The sequence below is a fragment of the Sus scrofa genome, chromosome 5, assembly GCF_054392235.1.
Source record: "Sus scrofa isolate SSC_HxYL_T2T_F1_AM1 chromosome 5, Sscrofa_HxYL_maternal_Yorkshire_Landrace_v2.0, whole genome shotgun sequence".
Taxonomy (NCBI): Eukaryota; Metazoa; Chordata; class Mammalia; order Artiodactyla; family Suidae; genus Sus; species Sus scrofa.
The window spans coordinates 19,168,170-19,194,463 of NC_139387.1; the positions used below are offsets into that span (position 1 = coordinate 19,168,170).

The 26,294-nt window shown below is 48.9% G+C and overlaps 2 protein-coding genes and 1 long non-coding RNA gene across 4 annotated transcripts in view; 1 reads left to right on the forward strand and 2 right to left on the reverse strand.

The window, feature by feature from the left end:
• The window catches only part of BIN2 (bridging integrator 2), a 39,981-nt gene extending 39,691 nt beyond the window's left edge, over window positions 1-290 (reverse strand). The window contains exon 1 of one of the 2 annotated variants that reach the window (XM_084955675.1): window positions 185-290. In XM_084955675.1, the coding sequence (XP_084811801.1) occupies window positions 185-265 (81 nt within the window). In that variant the 5' untranslated portion in view covers window positions 266-290. Of the gene's footprint in view, window positions 1-132 lie in introns of both variants that reach the window. The other variant, XM_084955676.1, reaches the window with a different exon arrangement.
• LOC146403181 (uncharacterized) overlaps window positions 1-26,294 on the forward strand; it is a 329,068-nt gene that overhangs the window by 144,589 nt on the left and 158,185 nt on the right. The gene's annotated exons all lie outside the window — the stretch shown is intronic.
• CELA1 (chymotrypsin like elastase 1) lies at window positions 3,912-25,995 on the reverse strand. The gene is given in 8 exon segments (NM_213823.1): window positions 3,912-4,063; window positions 5,394-5,543; window positions 16,266-16,411; window positions 18,400-18,536; window positions 20,523-20,648; window positions 23,298-23,398; window positions 25,170-25,252; window positions 25,934-25,995. Coding segments are annotated over 8 exon segments (801 nt in total). The 5' UTR covers window positions 25,974-25,995; the 3' UTR covers window positions 3,912-4,045.

A 26,294-nucleotide genomic window follows, 5' to 3' on the forward strand; every position in this document is an offset into this window, starting at 1 on the left:
CTCCCCGGTCCCTGCTCAAGACCCGGCGACGAGGCTCTGCCTTCTCGTCCATCTGGCTGTTTTCGTGGACACCCACTCCCCACTCACGTTTCCCGGGGGAAGCCAGACACCAGCCTCCCGGGCCCAGAGCACCTGCAGGCCTTGTCGCCGAGTCGGACCTCGGGCCCGGGCTCCGACCGCCTACCTTCTCCTGGGCCCGGTTGAGCGTCTTCTGCACCTGCTTGGCGAAGAGGCCCGCGACACCGCCTGTCTTGCCCTCGGCCATCCTGCCGGCTCCCTGGGGGCGGCCCGCCCTGGCCCGGCGCCCTGTGGTTTTCTCGAGGCCCCGGAGGAGGAAGTGCGGTTCCCAGCATGCCTCGCATCCGGCCCCGCGGGCGGGCCTCGCGCCGCCCCCCGCCCCGCCGCTCCGAGACCCGCGCCAGGCCCACCCGAGGCCCGGCCCGGCTCCGGGGTGCGGCCGGGGGCAGCGGGCAGGGGCCAGGGGAGCGCTTCTGCGGGCTGGGGCCGGGCTGCGCCGGCTCACAGGAGGCTGGAAACTCGGCCTGCTCTCAGGCGGCCTTCACTCCAGGCCGGCCTCCGACCCTCCGGCCCTGAGGCAGGTGGAAGAACACCAGCCCCGTTGAAGAGCTTTCAAACGTGGGCCAAGACTCCCTTGGAATTCCCTGGTGGCCCAGCCGGTTAAGGATCTCGCATTGCCACTGCTGTGGCTCAGGTCGCGGATTCGATCCCTCGCCCGGGAACTTCCACATGCCCTGATGGCAGCCGAAATAAATAAAAAGACGCCTTCGTTCCCCGAGAGCCAATTAGCTCTAGGGGTCAGCACGGGAAAATAACTGAAACAATGAGACAGCAAATATTGTGATTTTCTCCTCTGCAGGAGGATTGGATGGGAAAATATGTTTGACTTTCATGGGTATGTGTACTGAGTCAGTCCCCAAGTAAAATGGATTTCTTACTCCAGGGTGCAGTTTTTAAAGATGGAAAGCCAGAGAGGTTGGCTCTAAACCGAGAACTGGGAGGGGTGGGGTGAGCAAAGCAGACAGGACTCCAGATCTGGATTTGAAAAGGAGGGACAACTGAGCTAGAAGTAGAAACAAGGATGCTTAGGAAGGGGGAGTTTATTGAAGAACGCCTGAAGAGGAAAGAATGGAAGCCTCCAGATTTTGACCTAGCAGTCCATCCAGCGTGGGTTTTGTTTTTGTGTTTTTGACAGATGATGAAACTAAAGATTCAAAGAGGGTCATTTCCCAGAGTCATGAGACTGCACTGACCAGCCAGGCTGCCAGCGAGCACCACCCGTTAGCCCAGCCCAGGAGTCCACGGGTGCCGGGGAAAGGGAGCAAATTTTTCTCGCTGGATCAACGGGTACAGTTGACTAGATGGAGGCAGAACATCAATTGTGTGTGTCGGGGTGAGACTGCTGAGACTACAATGGTTGCCTCTCTAGGTAGATCTCCAAATGGAAATTACTCCCTGACCTGTTTGTGGGGATAGCTAGAAATTAGGACACTAGGTTTGAAGGAACCATTTACTCAAAGATTTTACAGTGCAGATAAAATTCCCTTAAGGAAAGGGAGAGGATCAAAATACACTTCTTAAGGCCTGGAGAGGAAAGCTGGAGGTCTGAGACGCAATTGGAGGGTTTTGTCTGCTATTATCTTCCAGGTCATTCCCCCAAACAGATGTACTGCACTCAGGGTCAACCCTGACACACATTGCTGGGTGTTGGGAAGCCAAGGATGAATTTTTAAAATGTGATCCTTCAGGAGTTCCCGTCATGGCTCAGTGGTTAACAAATCTGACTAGCATCCGTGAGGATGCAGGTTCGATCCCTGGCCTTGCTCAGTGGGTTAAGGATCTGATGTTGCTGTGAGCTGTGGTGTAGGTTGCAGATGTGGCTCGGATCTCGCATTGCTGTGGCTGTGGCGTAGGCCGGCAGCTACAGTTCCAATTTGACCCCTAGCTTGGGAACATCCATATGCTGTGGGTGTGGCCCTACAAAGCAAAAAAAGCAAAAAAAAAAAAAGAAAAAAAAGGTGATCCCTCAGAGTTCCCGTGTAGCTCAATGGGTTAAGGATCTGGCATTGTCACTGCAGTGGCTCAGGTCACTGCTGTGATGCGGGTTTGATCTCTGGCCTGGGAACGTCCACATGCTACGGGTGTGCCCCTCCCCCTCTCCCCAAATGTGGTCCTTGACTTTAAGATGCTTAAAGTCTGGGTGGGAGATAGGTTGGTAATCAGATGATTACAATGCTATGTGCCTGATTCATTGATATCAATGGATACAACTTTTTCAGGCAATAGGTCATCAGGCCTTTTTCTGTTATAATGTGAGCCATGGCCATGGTCCAGAAGGGACAAAGGGAAGAAAATGGTAGGCTTTGATCTTGGACGGGAAGAGGTAGGGGGAAGCAGGGAGATGGTGGTGCTGTGGGAACACTGAGAGAAGAAGGTGACGATCGCAGGTGTGTCACTAGCAGAAGAAGGCCTATACCTGGGTCACTCTCAGGAATCCACAGCATCCTCGGCCAGGCAGCCCAGCCAATGTTTCCTAAGAAACCATCTTCAGTGCCAGTCTCTTGGGAACGGAAACCGATGGCCACCAAATCATGTAGTAATAGAGCAGAGAAAAAAAAAAAAAACCTTGAGAAGTTAACTAGGTAGGGAAACTGAGTAACTGAAAGGGTTGGCGCCTTGCCCCAGGTTACTAGGTTCCAGGTTCCTCAGTGGTAGGACTGAGACGGGACTCCAGGTGCCCTGTCCGGCTCAGCTTCCTTTGGTGTATACACGGTTAAGGCCTCTGCTGACAAAGCAGCCTATAAATTCCAGGACCGGTCTTGGCCAGTTTCTCCTGCTATAATGGTAACTCTCCTGGTCCCTCTTGTCTGGTCCTCAGTGATTGCTATGAAAAGCTGCCTCTCATCCTCTTAGCCTTCTTCTTTCACTTCCCTCTCGTGTCGGCCACTCTAACAGGCTGGGCCCTGGCCGGGATAGGGCAGAATTATCAGCTTCCCAGTTCTTTGTGGTTTATAGAACCCAGATCCGGTTGCCTATTTTAGTCCCAGCTTTGAAGTGCTGACTCATACTTAGCTTGAGGCCCCATAGTATTGATTCTTCTCCCTTTTGTTCTGCCTCTTCCTTTCAATCCTTTCCTTTCCTTATTCTGTATCTTCTATTCTCCTCGTTTCCCCCCATGCTTTCCTCTCTGTCTTCTTTCTAATTTGTCACATTCATTGTCTGCTGGCATCTGAACTACCACTTAATCCTATACTCCTATTTTTTTTTTCTTTTTTCGGCTTTTTGCCATTTCTTGGGCCGCTCCCGCGGCATATGGAGATTCCCAGGCTAGGGTTTAATTGGAGCAGTAGCTGCCAGCTTTTGCCAGAGCCACAGCAACGCGGGATCCTTGCATTGTCTGCGACCTACACCACAGCTCTCGGCAACGCTGGATCCTTAACCCCCTGAGCAAGGGCAGGGATCGAACCCACAACCTCATGGTTCCTAGTTGGATTTGTTAACCACTGAGCCACGATGGGAACTCCCCTATGCTCCTATCTTAAAGGTACCCTTGTAGTTGCCATGACCCAGAACCTTGGGGTGAGCACCGTTCTAGGCACTGAAGGGAGAAACAAAAGAAGGACCAGCCCACAGTCTACCTAGGAGAGTCCAGAAACACGGCCTTGAATTATAGCAAAGATGCGTGGGGGGAGGGGCAGTCGGGCAAATGGATGGATAGATTCTAATTTCATCCAAAAAGGATAATGTCAAACCACTCCTACTCAGCTTAGTTTGTGAACTGATAGAGGTGGCAGCAAATAGAAGAAACAGCCCAGAAATGTGAAATCCAGCTTGGGTGGCTAGAACTGCATTTCCCCTCAAGAGATTAATTTCCAATAAAAAGACACAGGATGATATGTATATTCGGTTTTATTTGCTTTTCTGTATCTGACTCAATAGTCTCTTAGAATGTAATTTCTTTGGTGGCCTCAAGTCCTGCTGAGCATCTAAGAATCACCTCGGAAGACCGTTGGACTCCGGAAAATGTTCAGTTGCTGGCAATGACCTGAAGGAAAAACCAGTTATATCCTTGGAGTTCCCATTGTGGCTCAGTGGTTAATGAATCTAAGAACCATGAGGTTGCAGGTTCGATCCCTGGCCTCACTCAGTGGGTTAAGGATCCGGTGTTGCCGTGAGCTATGGTGTAGGCCACAGATGTGGCTCGGATCCTGCGTTGCTGTGGCTCTGGTGTAGGCCGGTGGCTACAGCTCCAATTCGACCCCTAGCCTGGGAATCTCCATATGCCATGGGTGCAGCCCTAGAAATGACAGAAAAAAAAAAAAAAAAAAAAAAAAAAAAAGATTAAAAACTCAATTATATCGGGTCAGCAACTTCTGGCCACTCCCTTTCTTTTCTCTTGGGGGCTCTCAGTTGAGTACAGCCCTGTACTGGGTTTATGGGGAGTTGAAGAGGTAGGGGCAGGAAGCTGTTCTCAGCTGCATCAGGACAATTCAACATTATAGACACATACTCAGGACTTAGTGGCAAGAGCAGACCTTGAAAGGGTTTGACTCAAGGTTCACGCCACAAAATTCCAGAAAGTGTCTGAAGGCTGGAGGGCACAGGTGGAGTGGCTGCGAAGCTCTACCCCCAGGTCAGTGTAGGTGGCATCTTTTTTAAAATTTTTTTGGTCTTTCTAAGGCCGCACCCATGACATATGCAGATTCCCAGGCTAGGGGTCTAATTGGAGCCGTAGCCTCCAGCCTACACCACAGCCACAGCCACAGCCATGCTAGATCTGAGCCGCATCTGCAACCTACACCACAGCTCATGGCAATGCCAGATCCTTAACCCACTGAGCAAGGCAGGGATTGAACCTGCAACTTCATGGTTTCTATTCGGATTCGTTAACCACTGAGCCACGATGGCAACTCCTGTAGGTGGCATCTCGTGGAACCCTCAAGCATTGTTTAAGGTAGTAAAACCTCTTTGAAAGGTAGAGCAAATGCTTATGATGCCCTTGGAAAGAATCGGTAGGGAGAATGTTCGTGCCTTTCTATTGCCCAGGAGTGTGCAGCCCAGGAGTGTGCAGGCCTTTCTGAAGCCATTTTCCCCTTGGCTTTGACTTTGGACAGCAGTGATGTGTGCCTGCTTCAAATCTGCTGTTGCCACTCTCCATAAACAATATGGTGAAGCCTGCTTAGTGGCTATGAGGGGGAACTCAGGGTGGCAGCCTCATCGACAGAAAGCACACAATGGAGAGACGAGAAAGAAGTAAACATTTGAACGTGGTGAGGAAGAGGATGGCTACCCTGGACCAGCTTTTGCTTCCCACCCTGGCCAGTGCACGGGTCTCCAGGTGACCCTATTTCAACCCATCACTCGAGAGGACTCACGTTATTTATCCAAGAGATGTAAGCAGAGACCCTGGTGAAGACTGTGGGCTTCCTGGTGACATTACAGCCCAGGCGGGACACGAAGCTGGTTACACCGTGGACAGCATACTGACCATTCACCAAGCAATGAAGGGGGCCCCCAGAATCACCCTGCAGAGAGAAGAAGCAGAGTCCTAAAACTCCAGATCTTTTGTTGAGTCTTTGTTTCTGCTTACACCCTGCCAGTGCAATCTCTCTTTGTAAAATTCTGAATTGTGTTAAAGCTCCAATTCAGATTCCTACTTCCTTCATATCCCCACAATCAAAATGAATCTCTTCTTGCTTCCTAAACATCCATAATAATTCTTCTTTTCTTTTCTTTTTTGTTTTTTTGGCCATGCCTGTGACATGTGGAAGTTCCAGGGCCAGGGACTGAACCTGTTCCACAGCAGAGACGTGAGCCACAGCGGTGACAATGCTAGATCCTTAACCCACCGCACCACCAGAGAACTCCTCTATGAGCTTCTTGGGACAGGAACTATGTCTTACTGATATTTTTCTTCTCCACGGTGCTAGTTTGAACATTTTAAGCTCAATAGCTGTTACTGATTTAAATTGAACCTGGGGTGGGGGTAGTAGGTTGCTCTAATGATTTCTTTTTTTTTTTTTTTTTTTTTTTTGTCTTTTGTCTTTTTGTTGTTGTTGTTGTTGCTATTTCTTGGGCCGCTCCCACGCTGCATATGGAGGTTCCCAGGCTAGGGGTTGAATCGGAGCTGTAGGCACAGGCCTACGCCAGAGCCACAGCAACACGGGATCCGAGCCGCGTCTGCAACCTACACCACAGCTCACGGCAACACCGGATCATTAACCCACTGAGCAAGGGCAGGGACCGAACCCACAACTTCATGGTTCCTAGTTGGATTCGTTAACCACTGCGCCACGACGGGAACTCCTAATGATTTCTTTATTCCCGGCATTTAGTCTTAGCATTTAGACACAGGGGAGGTACTCAACAGATGTTAAAACGAAACTGGGGTTAAGAGGAGAGAAAGTAATGTATGGGGTAGTGGTTGTGCACTCACAGGGTTAGAATCAGAGGAACCTAGGTTTACAGAATATGCTCTTGACATTCCTTTCTCTGCTCAGTTCCCCAAATGTCATTTCTTTGTCTTTTTAGGGCTGCACCCATGGCATATGGAAGTTCCCAGGCTAGGGGTTGAATCGGAGCTGTAGCTGCTGGCCTATACCACAGCCACAGCAATGCAGGATCTGAGCCGCGTCTGCGACCTACAGCATAGCTCACAGCAATACTGGATCTTTAACCCACTGAGCAAGGGCAGGGATTGAAACCACGTCTTTATGGATACTAGTCGAGTTCGTTACCACTGAGCCACAATAGGAACTCCCCAAAATGTTAGTTCCGATTCTATACATAAAATTGGAAAATATTTCACTGGACAATCTGAGCAGCATAAGAGGTAAGAGAGAAGATCTGAGTTCCTGCTGTGGTGCAGTGGGTTAAGAATCCGACTACAGGAGTTCCCACTGTGGTTCAGCCTTAATGAACCCAACTGGCATCCATGAGAACGTGGATTCAATCCCTGACCCTGCTCAGTGGGTTAACAATCTGGTGTTGCTGTGAGCTGCAGTGCAGGTTGCAGATGCAGCTCAGATCCCGCATGGCAGTGGCTGTGGTGTAGACTGGAAGCTGCAGCTCCAATTCTACCCCTAGCCTGGGAACTTCCATATGTTGCAGGTGAGGCCCTGGAAAAAAAAAAAAAAAAAAAGAATCTGACTTCAGTGGCTCAGGTCACAGCTGTGGCTCTCAGATTCCATCTCTGGCCCAGGGATTTCAATATGCTACAGGTGATGCCATAAATGAACAAACAAACAAAACCCAAAAACATAAGAGGGAAGAACTGAAGGCATCAGAGACCCCCAATGAAATGGCTTAGCCTGCCTGAGCAATAACAAAGCCGTTCACTATAGATGAACCCAACCTAAGGCTCAGAGCTGCCTATCAGCTGTTCACCATCCCAGTCTGAAATAAGAGCAGATGGTCAAGGATGACCAAACATTCGAAGAAAGGCTTCAATATAAAAAAGATTAAGGTGTTCCCGCTGTGGTGCAACGAGATCAGTGGTGTCTTGGGAGCATTGGGATGCAGGTTCAATCCCCGGCCCGGCATGTGGGTTGCCACAGCTGAGGCTTAGGTTGCAATTGTGGCTCAGATCTGATCCTTGGCCTGGGAACTCCACATGCTGTGGGGCAGCCGAAAAAGAAAACATGAATAAACAATAAAAGAGATCAAAGAGAAAGGAAGAAACAAACAAAAAATGAAGGCAACCTGCATTATGCAGGGAAAAGAATATAAGCGACAAAACTATGATTCATATTGCATCCATGATACAAGAAGAGCAAGTTATTAAATAGAGCATTCAGCAAACAAAAGGAGCCTTTGGAAATTATGAACATAATAGTAGAAATGAAAGGCCAAAGGGTTGGAAGATAAAGTAGAAAAAAATAGAGAAAATAAGAGGGCCAGTTTAGGAGGTAAACGTGTGAATAGCAAGGATTCTAGAAAGAGAATAAAAATGGAGGGGAAGAAATTATCCACAAATAAACATTTTCAGAAGCAAAGGTCTGGGAGTTTCAGCTGTGGAATGACAGGATTTGTGGTATCTCTGCAGCACTGGGACATAGGTTCCAATCTGGCCCCAGAACAGCGGGTTAAGGATCCAGTGTTGCTGCAGCTGGGAACTCCCTATGCCTTGGGGTGGCCAAAAAAAACAAAACAAAAAAAAAAAAACAATGATCTGGACTCTACAGAATAAAACAACCCACTAAGTGCCCTTCACAATTAATACAAATAGATCCATACCAAGACACAGAACCCTAAGGTCAAGAGAAGATAAAATAGGTCACATAAATTAGTGGAGAGTTTGGGACTGAACTAGCAATAAGTCGAATGCATATTATGCAAATTGAAAACAGACAATTATTAACTCCAGGGAAAACAAAGTTATTCAGGGAATGAAAAGTAATCCTAGGATACAAGCGGTTTGGTTGTGAACAGCATTTCTCATAAGCATAATAAATACTAAATGTTAATTTAACCAAAATCATTTGGAGAGGTTGGGTGGGGGTCAGAAAAGCTCATGCTGGTTGTGGGCGGTGGGGGCAAGTATACGTGTGTAAAAGGAAGAGAGATTCCACACCCGAACCGAAAAATTAGGGTGTGATGTAAGGATACAGTTTTGAAAGACACCAAGAGGAAGCAGCTGAAGAGCTGAAAGTGGTCACCTCTGGGGAGGGAGAACTCCAGGCCACGGTAGAAGGACTAGATGACTGTTCTGTTCCACTGCTAAGCCTCATAAGTTTCTTTGCTACCTTAATACACATAGCCTCAATAAAAAGTAAACCTTAAAAAAAAGAATTAGAGAAAGAGACCCAAAGTTCAAAGTGGGGATAATTCTTTTAAAAAGGAAATGGGAGGAGTTCCTGTTGTGGCGCAGTGGTTAATGAATCCGACTAAGGAACCATGAGGTTGTGGGTTCAATCCCTGGCTTCACTCAGTGGGTTAAGGATCCTGTGTTGCTGTGGCTGTGGTGTAGGCTGGCAGCTATAGCTCTGGTTAGATCCCTAGCCTGGGAACCTCCATATGCCGCGGGTGTGGCCCTAGAAAAGACAAAAAGACAAAAAGACACACACACACACACACACACACACACACACACAGGAAATGGGAGTTCCCGCTGTGGCTCAGTGTAAATGAATCTGACTAGCATCCATGAGGACACAGGCCTCGCTCAGTGGATCAAGGATCTGTTGTTGCTGTGAGCTGTGGTGTAGGCCAATGGCTACAGTTGATTCGACCCCTAGCCTGGGAACTTCCATATGCCATGGGGGTGGCCCTAAAAGCAAAAATAAATACATAAATAAATTAATTAATTAAAAGGAAATGGCTGTATCCCACCCCAACCATGTTTAAGGAAAAGAAGATGTTTTCTTTTTTTTCTTTTTTTTTTTTTTTTGTCTTTTGTCTTTTGTTGTTGTTGTTGTTGCTATTTCTTGGGCCGCTCCTTCGGCATATGGAGGTTCCCAGGCTAGGGGTTGAATCGGAGCTGTAGCCACCGGCCTATGCCAGAGCCACAGCAACTCGGGATCCGAGCCGCATCTGCAACCTACACCACAGTTCACGGCAACGCCGGATCATTAACCCACTGAGCAAGGGCAGGGACCGAACCCGCAACCTCATGGTTCCCAGTCAGATTCGTTAACCACTGCGCCACGACGGGAACTCCCAAGATGTTTTCTTTAGATGATTATATTCATTTATATATATTTTTTTCTTTTTAGGTTGGAACCCACGGCATATGGAAGTTTCCAGGCCAGAGGTCAAATTGGAGCCGCAGCTGCCAGCCTATGCCACAGCCACAGCCACACCAGATCCAAGATGCATCTGTGACCTACACCACAGCTCACAGCAACGCCAGATCCTTAACCCACTGAGCAAGGCCTGGGATCGAACCCGAGTCTTCATGGATACTAGTCAGGTTAGTTACTGCTGAGCCACAGTGGGAACTCTAGATTATTATATTCAAGACAAAACAAATACTGCCTAAATCTCTCCCACCCAAATTCTAATAGGATTTGAAAGTATTCCTGAGCTAAAGGAATGGAAGGTAATTGAATATAATACTATGGTCTTATGCTAATTGACCTGAAAAGAACCAAAGGCATCTTTATAGAGATGGAGGGTGTGGCTGAGGATTTTAGGGCAGAAGGAAAAACTGGAAAAGAGCTCAGTGGGACTGGCTGAAGTGAGAGGGGATCAGTGAATCCACTCTGAGAAGAAGGGGTTGGGGACCCAGAAACCTGAAAACCCAGAAAATAAAGACACGGTATTTGGGAAATTCCAGTGGGAAGAGACCTGAAGACACAATTGCTCCAGAGAATTGACAATTTAGAATGGCAGCCGGAAGAAAAACACTCGTTTGGAGTTCCCTCTGTGTAGCAGTGGGTTAAGGATCCAGCATTGCCACAGCTGTGGCATAGGTTGCAGGTGCGGCTCAGGTTTGATCCCTGGCCCTGGGTCCGTCCATATGCCACAGGCGCAGCCGTAAACAACAACCACCGCCCCCCAAACCATAACTCTCAACAATTTTTTTTTTTTTTTTGTCTTTTTCTAGGGCCGCACCCGCCGGCCTACACCACAGCCACAGCAACACGGGATCTGAGTCGTGTCTGCGACCTACACCACAGCTCACAGCAATGCTGGATCCTTAACCTACTGAGCAAGGCCAGGGATCGAACCCACAACCTCATGGTTCCTAGTCGGATTCGTTAACCACTGAGCCATGACGGGAACTCCATAACTCTCAACTTTTAGGTTGTGTGTTTTTGTTTTTGTTTTTCAGTCTGCACTGGGGAAGCCCTGGGAAAACTGGGGTGAGTGGGTCACCTCACTTCCAGAGTTCTACATGCTCATTAAAAAAAAAAAAAAAAACCCTTTAATATTTTACTATTCTACTATTTCAGCCAGCCCACAGGCTCCTACTGGCTTCTCTTTCTCCTCTACCTCCCTTTGAGCTTCCATTTGATCTGCTATCCTGTCTTTATGACCCAATAATGCATGAAAACTCAACTCCGGATTAATCCATCTCCTACAATCAGGTCTTTGAGTAAAATGGAGTGAATTATAAACTCAAATGATTATTGCGTGGCCACCAACTTCAGCCTATCAGTAGCATCTTGGAGGCCAATCCTTCCCCCATTCACCTTAATGAATCCAGACTCATACAACCCTTGCCCCGTCATTTTCAGCAATCTGATTGCTAGTCCGTGAGTAAACAGAAGCCATAAGGCAGAACAGCCACCAATTTCCAGCTCCCCAGCCTGTACTCTTTCATGTCCAGACACAGTTTTGTGTCCCTCTTGTGTTCACAGCCAGCTCCGCTGTTCTCTTGGCTCATGTCTTCCTTCTCCTCTAGGATCATATGTTATCCAGGATCCTTTCCTCTCTGCCTAGAAACACACTCAATTTTCTTCCCTCTTAAAAGATCTATCCCTCAGAGTTCCCCCATGGAACAGTGGGTTAAGGATCCAGTGTTGTCAGTGGCTCAGGTGACTGTGTATGGCACAGGTTCCATCCCTGGTTTGGGAACGGGCATAGAGGGAAAAAAAAAAATCACTCCTTCCTTGACTTTCACTCTCCTTAAATTTACCAGACTTTTAAAACTCCTCTCTTTCATCCAATACTCTTTTTGGGGGGAGGGGGCGGCATATGGAGGTTCCCAGGCCAGGGGGTGAATCAGAGCTGTAGCTGCTGGCCTATACCATAGACACAGCAACGTCAGATCTGAGCCGCATCTGTGACCTACACCACAGCTCACAGCAATTCCAGATCCTTAACCCACTGAGCGAGGCCAGGGATTGAACCCACAACCTCCTGGTTCCTAGTCAGATTCACTAAGCACTGTGCCACGACGGGAACTCCCCTTGTTCTGTTTCTTATTGCCTCTTCATTCCTTACCCTTCATCCAAGCTTCAGCCCTCAACACTCCACTGAAACTGTTCCGGCCATAGTGACAAGTGACCCACCAATTGCCAAAGTAGCCACTTTGAGTCATCCACTGTGGCTCCATGGTGGCTGCACTGTATACGATGCGATGACCTCTCCGTATTTTCTAGAGATTTCGTAAAGCCCTTATTACCATGTTTTTCTCTTACCTCTTTTTCAGATTGTTATGAGTCCTTTGCCCTGCACCTATCCCTGAAGCACTGAAATATTTTTGTTATCACACTTCTTCCTCCAACTCACCAGTTTTTTTCTCATTTGACCACTTTTCCCTGAGGGAGGTGGCAGGGGGCGGCGGGGAGTTCTAGGGATCTCATTTCCTACTAGGATGATCTCTGGCCCAGCTTTCTCCTCCAGGTTCCACTTTCACCATTGTCCAATCTCTTACCAGTTAACTATAACTGACTGTCCCATTGGGATCTCGGATTCTACTTCTCCAGAGCCAGACCGATTATCCTCTTCCTCCCCTCCCCAAATCCTAGAAACCTTGTCTCATTTGAGGCAGCAAACCCCTACCCCAAGTCACTTAAATCCGATGCCTGGAAGTCATCCCTGATCCTCCTCTTTTCCTTCTCTCCATGGCCCTAATTCAGGTCCCCAAATTTCTTTTCTTTTCTTTTCTTTTTCTCTTCTGTCCTTTTAGGGCCACACCTGCAGCGGATGGAGGTTCCCAGGCTAGGGGTCCAATCGGCGCTGTTGCTGCCAGCCTACACCACAGCCACAGCAATGCAGGATCCGAGCCGCATCTGCGACCTACACCACAGCTCATGGCAACGCCAGATTCTTGACCCACTGAGTGAGGCCAGGGATCGAACCCGCAACCTCATGGTTCCTAGTCAATTGGTTTCTACTGCGCCACGATGGGAACTCCAGGTCTCCAAATTTCTTGCCTAGATAATTGCAATAGTCTCCTAAGCAGTATCTCTGCTAATTCTGCCGTCTTCAAAAACATGCTTGTCATCAGAGGGTGCTTTTTTTTTTTTTCTTTTCAGGGCCACACCCACAGCATATGGAAGTTCCCAGGCTAGGGGTCTAATTGGAGCTATAGCTGCTGGCCTACACCACAGCCACAGCAATTCGGGATCTGAGTCACCTCTTTGACCTACACCACAGGTCACAGCAACGCTGGATCCTTAACCCACTGAGGAGGCCAGGGATGGAACCCGCATCCTCATGGATCCTAGTTGGGGTCATTAACCACTGAGCCACGAAGGGAACTCCCAGAGTGTGCTTCGAAAAGGCAAATCAGAGCTGCTGTTCTCCTACTTAAGACTCTTCAAGGGTTGGTTTCCCAGTGCCTAAGATAAAGTTCCTGTCCTCAAGCATGACATCTGAAGGCCTACATCACATGGCTCCTACCTGCTTCTGGTGTCATCTCCTGCCCTTCCCTAGTGTGGTAAGAGCTTATGTTCTAAGCCAGAGGATAGCAAACTTTTTCTATAAAGGGCCAAAGAGCAAATATCTTTTTTTTTTTTTTTTTTTTTTTTTTTTTTGTCTTTTTGCCTTTTCTAAGGTCGCTCCCATGGCATATGAAGGTTCCCAGGCTAGGGGTCTAATTGGAGCTGTAGCCACCGGCCTACGCCAGAGCCATAGCAACAAGGGATATGAGCCGCCTCTGCGACCTACACCACAGCTCACGGCAACGCTGGGTCCTTAACGCACTGAGCAAGGCCAGGGATTGAACCCGCAACCTCATTGTTCCCAGTCGGATTTTTAACCATTGAGCCACGACGGGAACTCCAAAGAGCAAATATCTTAGGCTTGGTAAGCCATACAGTCTGTCTTGGAGCTGTTCAACTCTGTGAAAGCAGCCACAAACAATATGTAATGAACAGTGTGGCTGTGTTCAAATAATACTTTTTTTTTTTTTTTTTTTTTTTGGCTGCCTGTGTGCAGCTGCTTGGTACGGGATCTCGGTTCCCAGACCAGAGCCACAGGGGTGCCTGTGTCCTAACTGCTAGACTACCAGGAAACTCCCTTCAATAATGGTGTTTTTTGTTTTTTCCTTTTCAGCCCCTCCATGGCATAGGAGTTCCTGGGCCAGGGATCAGATCCAAGCCACAGTTGCGACCTAAGTTGCAGCTGTGGCAACACTGGATCCTTAATCCACTCTGCCAGCTGGGGATTGAACTGGGGTCCCAGCACTCCCAAGACGCTGCTGATTCCATGGTGCCACAGTAGGAATGCCAAGAATGCTTTTAAAATTAACGTGGACATTTTATATTGTTCATGTATCACAGCATATTATAACTTTCTTAATTTCTTTTCCTGCAACCATTAAAAAAAAGTAAAAACCATTCTGAGCTCTTAGATCATACGAGAACAGACAGCAAGTTGGGTTCAGAGGCTGTGAGCCCTGACCCCTCCTCTAGCTGTAGGGAAGGCCTCTAATTCTCTCTGTGTCCTAGGTTCTGGGCCCATGCCTTTCTTCAAGTTCCCTCTCTCTGAATATCTTTCCCCCTTTTGCCTGGCTTTGTCCTATTTAAGCTTCGGGACTCTCTACAGACTCCCTCTCTCAGGGAAGACAAGTCTTTTCTGACGCCAACAGGTAGGCATAAGTTCCTATCTTTTGCAATCTCCTATCATCCTATGCATGTCTTTATTATAACACTTAACCACATTGTATTACAATGTTTTGTACAATGTCTGCTCTTCCCATTCCTCCACTAGAAACTGTGTTTATATTTATCTTTGCACCTGTTATATCTTTGATACAGAGATAGACACAAACACAGTGCGTGGCATTTAGTCCATGATCAAGAATGGTTTGTCAGAATGTTTGCCCAACTGCATTAGGAAATCTGTAAGATGATGTATTGCTTTAACAAACACTCTTCTGAGCTAAAAAAAAAAAATTTTTTTTTTTTATGGCCACACTGGCGGCCTATGGAAGTTCCCATGCCAGGGATTGAATCCAGGCCGCAACTGTGACCTATGCTCCAGCTGTAGCAACACCAGATCCTTTAACCCACTGTGCTGGCCAGGGATCGAACTGACACTTCTGCAGCAACCCAAGCTGCTGCAGTCTGATTCTTAACCCACTGTGTCACAGCAGGAACTTCCAGACGCTGTATTGCTGAGTGATCATATCTAGAGGGAAGACGAGGAAGTTCCCTTGGTACAGTGGTTTAAGGATCCAGCATTGTGGGAGTTCCCATCATGGCTCAGCAAAAGCAAATCTGACTAGTACCCATGAGAATGCAAGTTCGATCCCTGGCCTTGCTCAGTGGGTTAAGGATTCAGCATTTTCGAGAGCTGTAGAGTAGTTTGTGCTGCTGTTGCTGGGGTGAAGACTCTGATTCGATCCCTAGCCTGGAAACTTCCATATGCTGCAGGTGCGCCCCTAAAAAGACAAAAAAAAAAAAAAAAAAGGATCCAACATTGTCACTGCCACAGCTTGCATTTGCTCACTGGCCCAGGAACTTCCACATGCGGTCGGTGTGATCAAAAAAATAAGTAAACAAGTAGACAATTAGAATCATCTTCTATATATACTATACTATATATACTATATACTATATATATATTATGATTATTATCATAAAACTATTCAGTGCACTTTCCCCTACCATATTCACCTGTTTACACACTGCTATCAATACTGCTGGGTCAGGAGTTCCCATCATGGTGCAGCAGAAACAAATCCAACTGGAAACCATGAGGTTGCAGGTTCAATCCTTGGCCTCACTCAGTGGGTTAAGGATCTGGTGTTGCCGTGAGCTGTGGTGTAGGTCAAAGATGTGGCTCCAATCTGGCGTTGCTGTGGCTCTGGTGTAGGCCAGCAGCTGTAGCTCTGATTCGACTCCTAGCCTGGGAACCTCCATATGCCTCGGGTGTGGCCCTAAAAAGACAAAAGAAAAAAAAAATACTACTTGGTCAAAAGGGCATGACAGAGGAGTTATGAGAAAAATTAGGGAGAGGAGTTATGACAAAAATTAGGGAGGGGACCACCACCAGGTCCTCTGCGGCTATAACAACTCTAGGTCACAAACAATTTCTAAAGAACACACACATACACCAACACACCAATGTGGGGCCACATACAAACTTCTGAGGTGAGGGCATCAGGCACGTTGAAGGTAAGGTTCCTTTCAACTCTGAGATTCTGTAAACATCGACGTACTAGGAATCATATCATACGTCGATGTTTACAGAATGACAGAATCACCGTCATTCAGACGCCAGCCTAGAAAGTTGAGTCTGGATGTAGAGGTGGGAGTAGGTGCAGGAAGGGAGGTGAGGAAGGGTGGGGGTGGGGGGCAGCGAGGGGAGGGGCCTGCGTGAGATGCTGCCCACGCCCCGCCCGGGGTCACCTGACATCCAGAGCGAACTCCGTCCCCTCCGGCGCACACCATGCTGTTCTTCACGGTGGAGCCCCAGTACGAGGAGCTGGAGCAGATGGCGTAGTCCACGGTGGGCAGGTAAGCCTGCTGCAGGGTCTGGGCCAGCTGCCCATTGGCTGAACAGGACAGACGGCATTGGACGTCAGCCCCGGAGGCCAACCAGACCTTCCCAAGCTCTGACGACAGCTGACGTCAGGGCAGCCCCTTTGCTCTGCCCGCGTCTTCCATTCGCCTCTTTCCTCTCTTTACATGGAAGCTAGAGGCCCCCTTCCTTCCGGGAGTCATCCTTGACCAGCGTTCCCACGCTCCAAACCACCTCCTCCTGCTTTCCTTTTAAACTCATGGATACTTAGTTAAGTATTTAGAATGGTTTTTTTTTTGTTGTTGTTTTGTTTTTTTTTGCTTTTTTAGGGCCACACCCAAGGCATATGGAGGTTCCCAGGCTAAGGGTCGAATCGGAGCTACAGCTGCTGGCCTACACCAGAGCCATAGCGACACGGAATCCAAGCCGAATCTGTGATGCACACCATAGCTCACCGCAACGCCAGATCCTTTACTCACTGAGCAAGGCCAGGGATCGAACCCACAACCTCGTGGTTCCTAGTCAGATTTGTTTCTGCTGCGCCAAGATGGGAATTCCTAGAATGGTCTTATTTGTTGATAACTTACTGTCTGTCCTGCTTCTTCCTTACACTATAAACCCCCTGAAGCAGAACTAGGACTGGGTACCCTTGTTTCATTTCTTTCTTTTTTTGTCTTTTCAAGGCTGCACCCACAGCATATGGAAATTCCCAGGCTAGGGGTCGAATCAGAGTTGTGGCTGCTGGTCTACACCACAGCCACAGCAACATGTCTGTGACCTACATCACAGCTCATGGCCATGCCGGATCCTTAACCCACTGAGCAAGGCCAAGGATCGAACCTGAGTCCTCGTGGATACTAGTCAGATTCGTTACCACTGAGCCACGATGGGAAGTCCTTGTTTTGGTTTCTTAAGAGCTGGCTGCAGCGCTCTTTATCTGGCTTTTTTGACTTTTCAAAGGCTTCGCACATGAATTATTTCTTTGGGTCCTTCCAACAACCCTTTCATGTTATATATAGATCAGGAAATTGAACCACAGTGACATTAAGTGAACTGAGAGCAGAGCTGGGTTAGAAGCGTGTCTCTCTCTCAGCCCTGGGTTTTCCCAGGAGACTGGCTGCTCACAGCAAGGCCTTGCCTTCTCCAGAGCTCACATCCTGCTGTGTCAGGCCTGCTGTCACTGCCCTTGTGAACCATCTCTGCTCACAGGCTCTCGCATCTTTCCACGTCCTGTAATGACTCTCCCTTCCAGAAATCTCCCCATGATTGACCAGAAGAGGGCTGAGGCCTCCTCTGCCTTGACTCCTCTGGACCTGCAGCCACCCCTGGCTCTCTCACTCCACCCCCCAGCCCAGCAACTGTCTATGGAGGTAGCATGATGCTGTAATGCCCACCAAGGTGGGAGCCAGGATGCCTGCGTTCTGGTTCCGGCTAACTAGTCATTAACTGGTCATATGATCTTGATCAGGTTCTTTAATTTCTTTTTTTCTTTTTCTTTTTTTGCTTTAAGGCTGCAGCCTCAGCATATGGAAGTTCCCAGGCTAGGGGTCGAACAAATCAGAGCTGCAGCTGCCAGCCTACATCACAGCCACAGCAACGTGGGATCCGAGCCACATCTGTGGCCTACACCACAGCTCATGGCAACATCGGATCCTTAACTCACTGATGGAGACCAGAGATCGAACCTGAGTCCTCATGGGTACCAGTCAGATTCATTTCCACTGCACCACAACAGAACTCCCAAGCTCTTTAATTTCTTTGGGCCTTAGTTTCCTTATGTATAAAAGGAGAGGCTGGTACAAAATATTCTCTAAGGTAAGGTTTTTCTTTTTAGTTATGAGTCTGTGGCTCTCAGATTGGCAATTCCCTGGCTTGCTCTTAGCTGGATTTCATGCTCCAGTTATTTCATCTCTGATTTCCGACTTTGGCACTGAACACTAAGGACCACAGAAAAAGTACCCTAGGAGCTCAGCTACCCCACCGACATCCATGGGGTGGATGGGGCCAATGTAGGCAACTTACTCCTGGTCAGGCCCCAGCCTGTGATGTAGCAGGGACTGTTGTTAGCCAGGATGGTCCCCGCCCTTGGCAGAACACCCAGCTGGACGTAGCTGTTGAGGGTTACACTCTGGGCCAGGCGCAGCAGGGCGATGTCATAGCTGTGGGGGGAAAAGCAGACCGCTCACTCTGGGGATCAGGCTTTCAGGTCAGGGCACGGACAGGCCCTCCCTTAGCCTTGGGTCCTTGGAATTGGAAACCGGTGACTTTGAAGACCTAGGGAACCGACTTGCTGCTAAGCCTCAAAGCAAGGAATTACACATGCGGATTGTAGGACATTCTGCGTTTCACAGCAGCATCTGCTGGTAAGAGCTTGGCATTGTAGCTGAGCGCTGGTCTGCAGCTCAGGGGAGTGGAGCAGAGAGCTGTGATCCAGGTAGCAGGGAGAAGCTCCCAAAGGAGATAGATGTGAAATGTTCTGTAGAAATATCCCCATTACTTCAATTCATCCCCACCCCACCCCCACCCGACAGAATTGGCCACCATTTTATTTTATTTTATTTTAAATTTATTTTTTGCTTTTTGGGCCGCACCCAAGGCTTAGGGAAGTTCCCAGGCTAGGGGGCGAATTGCAGCTGCAGCTGCCAGCTACAGCCACAGCAATGCAGGATCTGAGCTGCATATGTGACCTACACCACCGCTCTCGGCAATGCTGGATCCTTAACCCAAAGAGTGAGGCCAGGGATCCTAGTCAGATTCGTTTCCACTGTGCCACAATGGGAACTCCTATTTTTTTTTTTTTTTTTTTTTTTTTTTGTCTTTCTGCTATTTCTTTGGGCCGCTCCCTCGGCATATGGAGGTTCCCAGGCTAGGGGTCAAATCGGAGCTGTAGCCACTGGCCTACACCAGAGCCACAGCAACGCGGGATCCGAGCCGCATCTGCAACCTACACCACAGCTCACGGCAACACTGGATGGTTAACCCACTGCGCAAGGGCAGAGACCGAACCCGCAACCTCATGGTTCCTAGTCGGATTCGTTAACCACTGTGCCGTGACGGGAACTCCCTATTTTTTTTTTTTAATTAAAAAAAAATTTTATGGCTGCACATGTCGCATATGGAATTTCCTGGGCTAGGGTTTGAATTGGACCTGCAGCTGCTGGCCTAGCTACAGCCACAGCCACAGCAACATGGGATCGGAGCTGGGTCTATGATCTATGCTGCAGTTTGCAGCTTGTGGGATCCTTGCAGCTTGCAGGATCCTTAACCCACTGAGAAAGGCCAGGGACTGAACCTGCATCCTCATGGATACTAGTAGGGTTCTTAAAGCACTGAGCGATAATGGGAACTCCTTGGCCACTATTTTAACTCCTTTCCAAAAGTTTCCAGCTCAGTCTTGCGGGGTTTTTTCATTGTAAGATTCACTTTAAGAAATCAACTTTTTTTTTTTGGTCTTTTTAGAGCCACACCCCAGGCATGTGGAGGTTCCCAGGCTAGGGGTCTAATCGGAGCTGCAGCTGCCAGCCTACACCACAGCTCACTGCAACACTGGATCCTTGACCCACTGAGGGAGGCCAGGGATCAAACCCACGTCCTTATGGACAATAGTCAGGTTCATTAACCACTGAGCCACGATGGAATGCCCAAGAAATCTACTTTTGATAAACAAAGTCCTACTGTATAGCACAGGTAACTATATGCAATATTCTGTAATAAACCATAATACAAAAGAATTACAAAAGGAATATACATACACACACACACACACACATATATATATATAGCTGAATGAGTTTGCTGTAAGTAGAAATTGACACAACATTGTATATCAACTATACTTCAATCAAATAAATTTTTGAAAAAGAAATCTACTTTTGCTGATGGAGTCTATTCCAACAAATGGATAGTGACTCACAATAGAGCCAGGAACATTAAACTCTGCAGAGAAGGAGCTTCTGGGGGTCCAAGCATGCAGACCAGCCTAGATCATACAAATCCCCCAGACATTCAAACATTCTCAAAGTGCTCCCATGTCTTAATTCTCAAAGTGCTCCTGGATGGATGTGAGGGAAGCCAAGACCCCGTGGCCGGCCGGCCGGCCAGCCGGTCAGCCCCCCCCCTCCCAGCCCCAAGCCAGCCCTGCCTACCCTGCAGCCACGTCGTCGGTGTTCCAGTAGGGATGCACCACGATCTTCTGCACCCCCACGTACTGCTCGGTGCCATCGTTCTGGTTCAGGTTGTGCTCTCCAACCACCACACGGAAGGTCAACTCTCTGGAGAGAGAGAGGGAAGCCCTGAGTCATCCTTCTCTTGCCCCCTTTCAAGAAAAGTTGGGGGGAGTTCCCATTGTGGCACAATGGAAACAAATCCAACTAGTATCCATGAGGATGCGGGTTGGATCCCTAGTCTTGCTCAGTGGATCAGGGATCTGGCATTGCCATGAGCTGTGGTATAGGTCGAAGATGTGGCTTGGATCGTGTGTTGCTGTGGCTGTGGTGTAGGCCGGCAGCTGTAGCTCTGATTCGACCCCTAGCCTGGGAACTTCCATATTCTGCTCATGCGGCCATAAAAAAAAAAAAAGCAAAAAAAGTTGGAAAGCCATCTTACATCTTATCTTTAGGACAGAAACCCATCTTATCTGGCCCAGGCAGAAGAAGGACGGAAGACCCTGGAAGAGGAGGAAGGAACCAGCCCTCTCATCTCCACTTGGCTATGTGTGGAAGTGACAAAAACTCCATCAGCTTCATTTCCCTGGTCTACTAAGCTACACATCAGAGGCTGAATACCTCACAACCGGGGAGAGGTGTGGTGAGCTTAAATGAAACAATGGCTCTCAGCCCAGGGAGGGTTTGAGGGACCTGCAACTTCTGGACCAGTGGTTCTTTGTTTGCCTGGTGGCATATGGAGTTCCTGAGCCAGGGATCAGATCTGAGCCACAGCGTAGATCTTAACCCACTGTGCTGGCCAGAATTGAACCTGCGTCCCAGTGCTGCAGGGGCACCACAGATCCTGTTGAGCCAGATGGTGGTTTTTTTTTTTTTTTTTGTCTTTTTAGGCCCGCACCTGCAGCATATGGAGGTTCCCAGGCTAGGGGTCGAATTGGAGCTGCATCTGTAATTTACACCACAGCTCACGGCAATGCCAGATCCTTAATCCACTGAGCAAGGCCAGGGATCAAACCTGCATCGTCATGGATGCTAGTCAGATTCGTTTCTGCTGAGCCACGACGGGAACCCCAAACCAGAGGCTCTTAAAGCATGGTCCCTGGACCAGCAGCATCAACATAACCTGGAAACGTGTTAGAAATGCAGATTATTGGGCCTCAATCTGGGCCTCTGTATCAGAAACTCTACTGGGTGGGGCAAGAAACCTGTGCCCGCCAGGTGATCCTGATATATGCTCAAATTTAAGAACCATTGTTCAAGATAAATATGAAAAAACAGTTACCAGACAGGTATTGATTAGACACTTAAATATTTACCTATTCACTCCTCATAATAATGTTACAAAGTAGGTATCATTACCCCATTTTAGAGATAAGAGAATGAGAGCTAAGTAAGTTATCCTAGTTCACATAGCCACAAGGTGGGACAACATTTGAACCTGAGCTTGCCTGACGCCATAGTTTGTACATTTTTTCTCTTTCTTTTTAGGGCTGCACCTACAGGATATGGAAATTCCCAGGTTAGGCGCTGAATTGGAGCTGCAGCTGCCAGCCTACACCACAGCCACAGCAACATGGGATCTGAGCCTCATCTGTGATCTACACTGCAGCTCGTGGCAACACTGGATTCTTTTTTTTTTTTTTTTTTTTTTGTCTTTTGTCTTTTGTTGTTGTTGTTGTTGTTGTTGTTGCTGTTGTTGTTGTTGTCGTTGCTATTTCTTGGGCTGCTCCCGCGGCATATGGAGGTTCCCAGGCTAGGGGTTGAATCGGAGCTGTAGCCACCAGCCTACGCCAGAGCCACAGCAACGCGGGATCCGAGCCGCGCCTGCAACCTACACCACAGCTCACGGCAACGCCGGATCATTAACCCACTGAGCAAGGGCAGGGACCGAACCCGCAACCTCATGGTTCCTAGTCGGATTCGCTAACCACTGCGCCACAACGGGAACTCCTGGATTCTTTTTTTATTTTTTATTTTTTGGCTTTTCTAGGGCCATACCCTTGGCATATGGAGGTTCCCAGGCTAGAAGTCTAATCGGAGCTGTAGCTGTTGGCCTACACTACAGCCACAGCAACGCAGGATCCGAGCTGTGTCTGCGACCTACACCACAGCTCACGGCAACACCAGATCCTTAACCCACTGAGCAAGGCCAGGGATCGAACCCACAACCTCATGTTTCCTAGTCGGATTTGTTAACCACTGAGTCACGAAGGGAACTCCAACGCTGGATTCTTTGGCCCCTGAGCAAGGCCAGGGATCAAACCCACGTCCTCATGGACACTAGTCAGGTTTTTAACCTGCTGAGCCACAACGGGATCACCCATAGATTGCACTTTTCATTCTATTCTGCTACCTCCTCACAGGCCCCCAAACACCTCCTAAATCTTGCTCTGAATGGGCAAAGGTACATATTCCAGACTCTTCCCCTCCCGGCTTCAGAAAAGCTGGTCTTTGGAGTTTCCATCGTGGCGCAGCAGAAATGAATCCGACTAGGAACCCTGAGGTTGCGGGTTCGATCCCTGGCCTTGCACAATGGGTTAAGGACCCAGCATTGCCATGAGCTGTGGTGTAGGTTGCAGATGAGGCTCAGATCTGGCATTGCTGTGGCTATGGCTGTGGTGTAGGCCAGAGGCTACAGCTCTGATTCGACCCCCAGCCTGGGAACCTCCACATGCCACAGGTATGGCCGTGAAAAGGACAAAAAGGCAAAAAAAAAAAAAAAAAAAAAAAAAAAAAGCTGGTCTTTGTTTTTCTCACCTGTCCACGCAGTGAGCGGCTGTCATCACCCAGTTCTGCCTGATGAGGGTCCCTCCACAGGTGTGAGCCCACGAACTTCCAGACCGGTACTGGAGGGAAATCTAGTTGGGGAAAGAAGCAAAGAGGGATAAGTTGGTGTTTCTTAAAAGGCTTTGCCCCAGGAATTCCCGTCGTGGCTCGGTGGTTAACGAATTCGACTAGGACTCATGAGGTTGCGGGTTCGATCCCTGGCCTCGCTCAGTGGGTTAAGGATCCAGCGTTGCCGTGAGCTGTGGTGTAGGTTGCAGAGCAGCTCGGATCCCGCATTGCTGTACCTGTGGTGTAGGCTGGCAGCTACAGCTAAGATTAGACCCTTAGCCTGGGAACCTCCATATGCCTCAGGTGCGGCCCTAGAAAAGACAAAAAAAAAAAAAAAAAAAAGGCTTTGCCCCAAACCACATGTTACCTCCTGAAATTCTTGCCATCCCTCAGAACATCCTGTCTTGGCTAGAGATATGAATAGGATTCATGGGACCTGTCAGTAGCCATTGACTGGCTGGTAGTGGCTACCTGGAGAGGTGGTGGGAGGGGCATGGGATGCCTCTGAGGGCAGCAGGAGAGAGTGCTGTGTGGTTGGTGATGTTTGCTGGGTACAAGGATGGGGGGTAAGGGCACGCATACACTGGGTTTGGCATCCTTACCCTAGGTTGTGACAAAGAGCCAAGAACCTAGGTCCTTCTCCCTCCATTCCCTCTTGGGAAGGAAATGTAGCCAGGGAATTGCTCCATCACCTAAGCCACAAGCTGAGGCCCCCGGAGCTCCCCCTCCAGTGTTTTCAGGATACACCCTGTCCCCTCACTTCAGCAGACACTTAGAAACACCACTGGAGTATTCATTTTTCTCAGTTCACGCCTTCTCCTTCAGCCTCTCATATCACACACTAGCTCTATTCCTGAAAATAGAAAAGGGCCGCACCCTTTTGTAAATGGAATTAAATTATTTTCTTTAATTTTCGCCCTGCCCACAGCAGGCAGAAGTCGCCAGGCTAGGAATCAAACCTGCGCCACAGCAGTGACAATGCCAGGTCCTTTAACTGCTAGACCACCAGGGAGCTCCCTTGAACTCTAATTGCAATGATTCCTCTCAAAGTGTGGCTATTCACCATTAGTTTGCCAGTTTTCAAATTGCTTACATCAAAGCCTAGCTGCCCTATTTTATTTTATTTTATTTTTTGTCTTTTTGCCTTTTCTAGGGCCGCTCCCACAGTATATGGAGGTTCCCAGGCTAGGGGTCTAATCAGAGCTGTAGCTGCCAGCCTATACCACAGCCACAGCAATGCCAGATCCAAGCCACATCTGCAACCTACACCACAGCTCACGGCATTGCCAGGTCCTTAACCCACTGAGTGAGGCCAGGGATCGAACCTGCAACCTCATGGTTCCTAGTCGGATTCATTTCCGCTGCACCACAATGGGAACTCCCAAAAGTGGAAATTCTTTAAACAGCCAAATGAGCAACATGGGGGCAGGACTATGTTCAAATGTGTAGCACACACTGGACTGCCATGTGTGTGTGTAAGTGTGTGTGTGTGTGTGTGTGTGTGTGTAAGTGTGAGGAGTCTGATGTGTGAGTCTGGCAAACAATGTTGCTCTTGTGGCACAAGTGGTATCATTGGGAGTGTAAATGTGGTTTGTGTTTAAATCCCCTCCTCCCAGCCTTTTGCCTTTAGAAAAAAACGCCTAAGCCTGGTCCCATTCATCTTTAAAATCTAGAATCCAGGCAGCGGGAGAGCTTCCTGTTGATAAGGACATATACAAACATACCTTACAATGTATATCAGGGCACGGGCAACGCTTATTTCATTGACGTCTGGGGCCGTGAAGGAACACCCACCTGAGATGGCCAAGAATTCCTCTGAGCCTCGGTCCCTCCAACTACCCGGGCGTTGGTTTCTGGAAAGTCCTGGGTGCTGTGTCCTTTGTGGGATAGAAGAAAAGTGAGTGATGACTAAGCGTGGGGTCAGCTCAGGGTGGGAGGGCGGGTGCCGGTTGTGCTTTGTCTGCAAACTCCACAGTTCCTCCCTAGCAAACGAGGGGCCCAGCTGTGAGTTCTCTGAGCACCTTTTGAAAGCGGGGAGGTCGAAGTGCCTGCCGCTTGCCCCATGTGGCCCCAGAGCTCTGGCTGCTAGGAGGACCCATCTCACATCCCTGGGCTGGGGCTCCAGAGGCCCCTCGTGGTCTCAGCCTTGCTCAGGGTCATCCCTTGGCCGGAGGTGACTCCTCACTCCCTCTCCACTCCCGCTCCCGCTCCCAGCCCCGCCAGCCCCGCCAGCCCGCACACAGTGCACACAGTGCAGGATTCTCCAGAGGGCAGGCACCACAGTGCACAGGCCAGCCAGGCACCAGCTGAAGATGTCTTCCTGTCAATGGGGGAGATAGGGAAGCCCAGGGCCCCCCAAAGAGGCTTCTCTCCTGTCAACCAGAGGTCCCTGCCTTTCCTGTGATGGGCTCCAGGAAAGTAAAGATTTTGCTAGATGCTCAGGCAGAGTCTCGCTCTTGCTCTGGGATGGTGGGCAGGCCTCCTGGGCTTAGGGAGAGCTTTCCCACCCTCCTGCTTGGTCCCCCTCCCTCCGGAACGCAGCCGGATGGCCCACTTACCATAAAGGACCAGGGAGGCCACCACCAGCAAGCGCAGCATGTTGCTAGCTGAGAAGACCACTGCCCCCTGCCATAGACCAAGCCCTCTTTATACTCCTCTTATCAGCAGCTTTGCTGACCGTCTTCCTGCCAACTGGCAGGGCTGCGGGTGGAAGGCAGGGAAAATCACAGGTGACATGGAAACGCAAATGAAAAGATTGCTTTTCCAGTAAACTAATTTATCTATGTTCAAAGACAGAACAATGTTGGGTCTGAATTAATCATCTGCTCTCAGTTGAAAAGCATCCAACAAACTCTTATTTGGAAATAAGATGGAGAACCAGGCTTGGCTTTTCCCTCCCGTTGCTCCCCACCTAGCCCT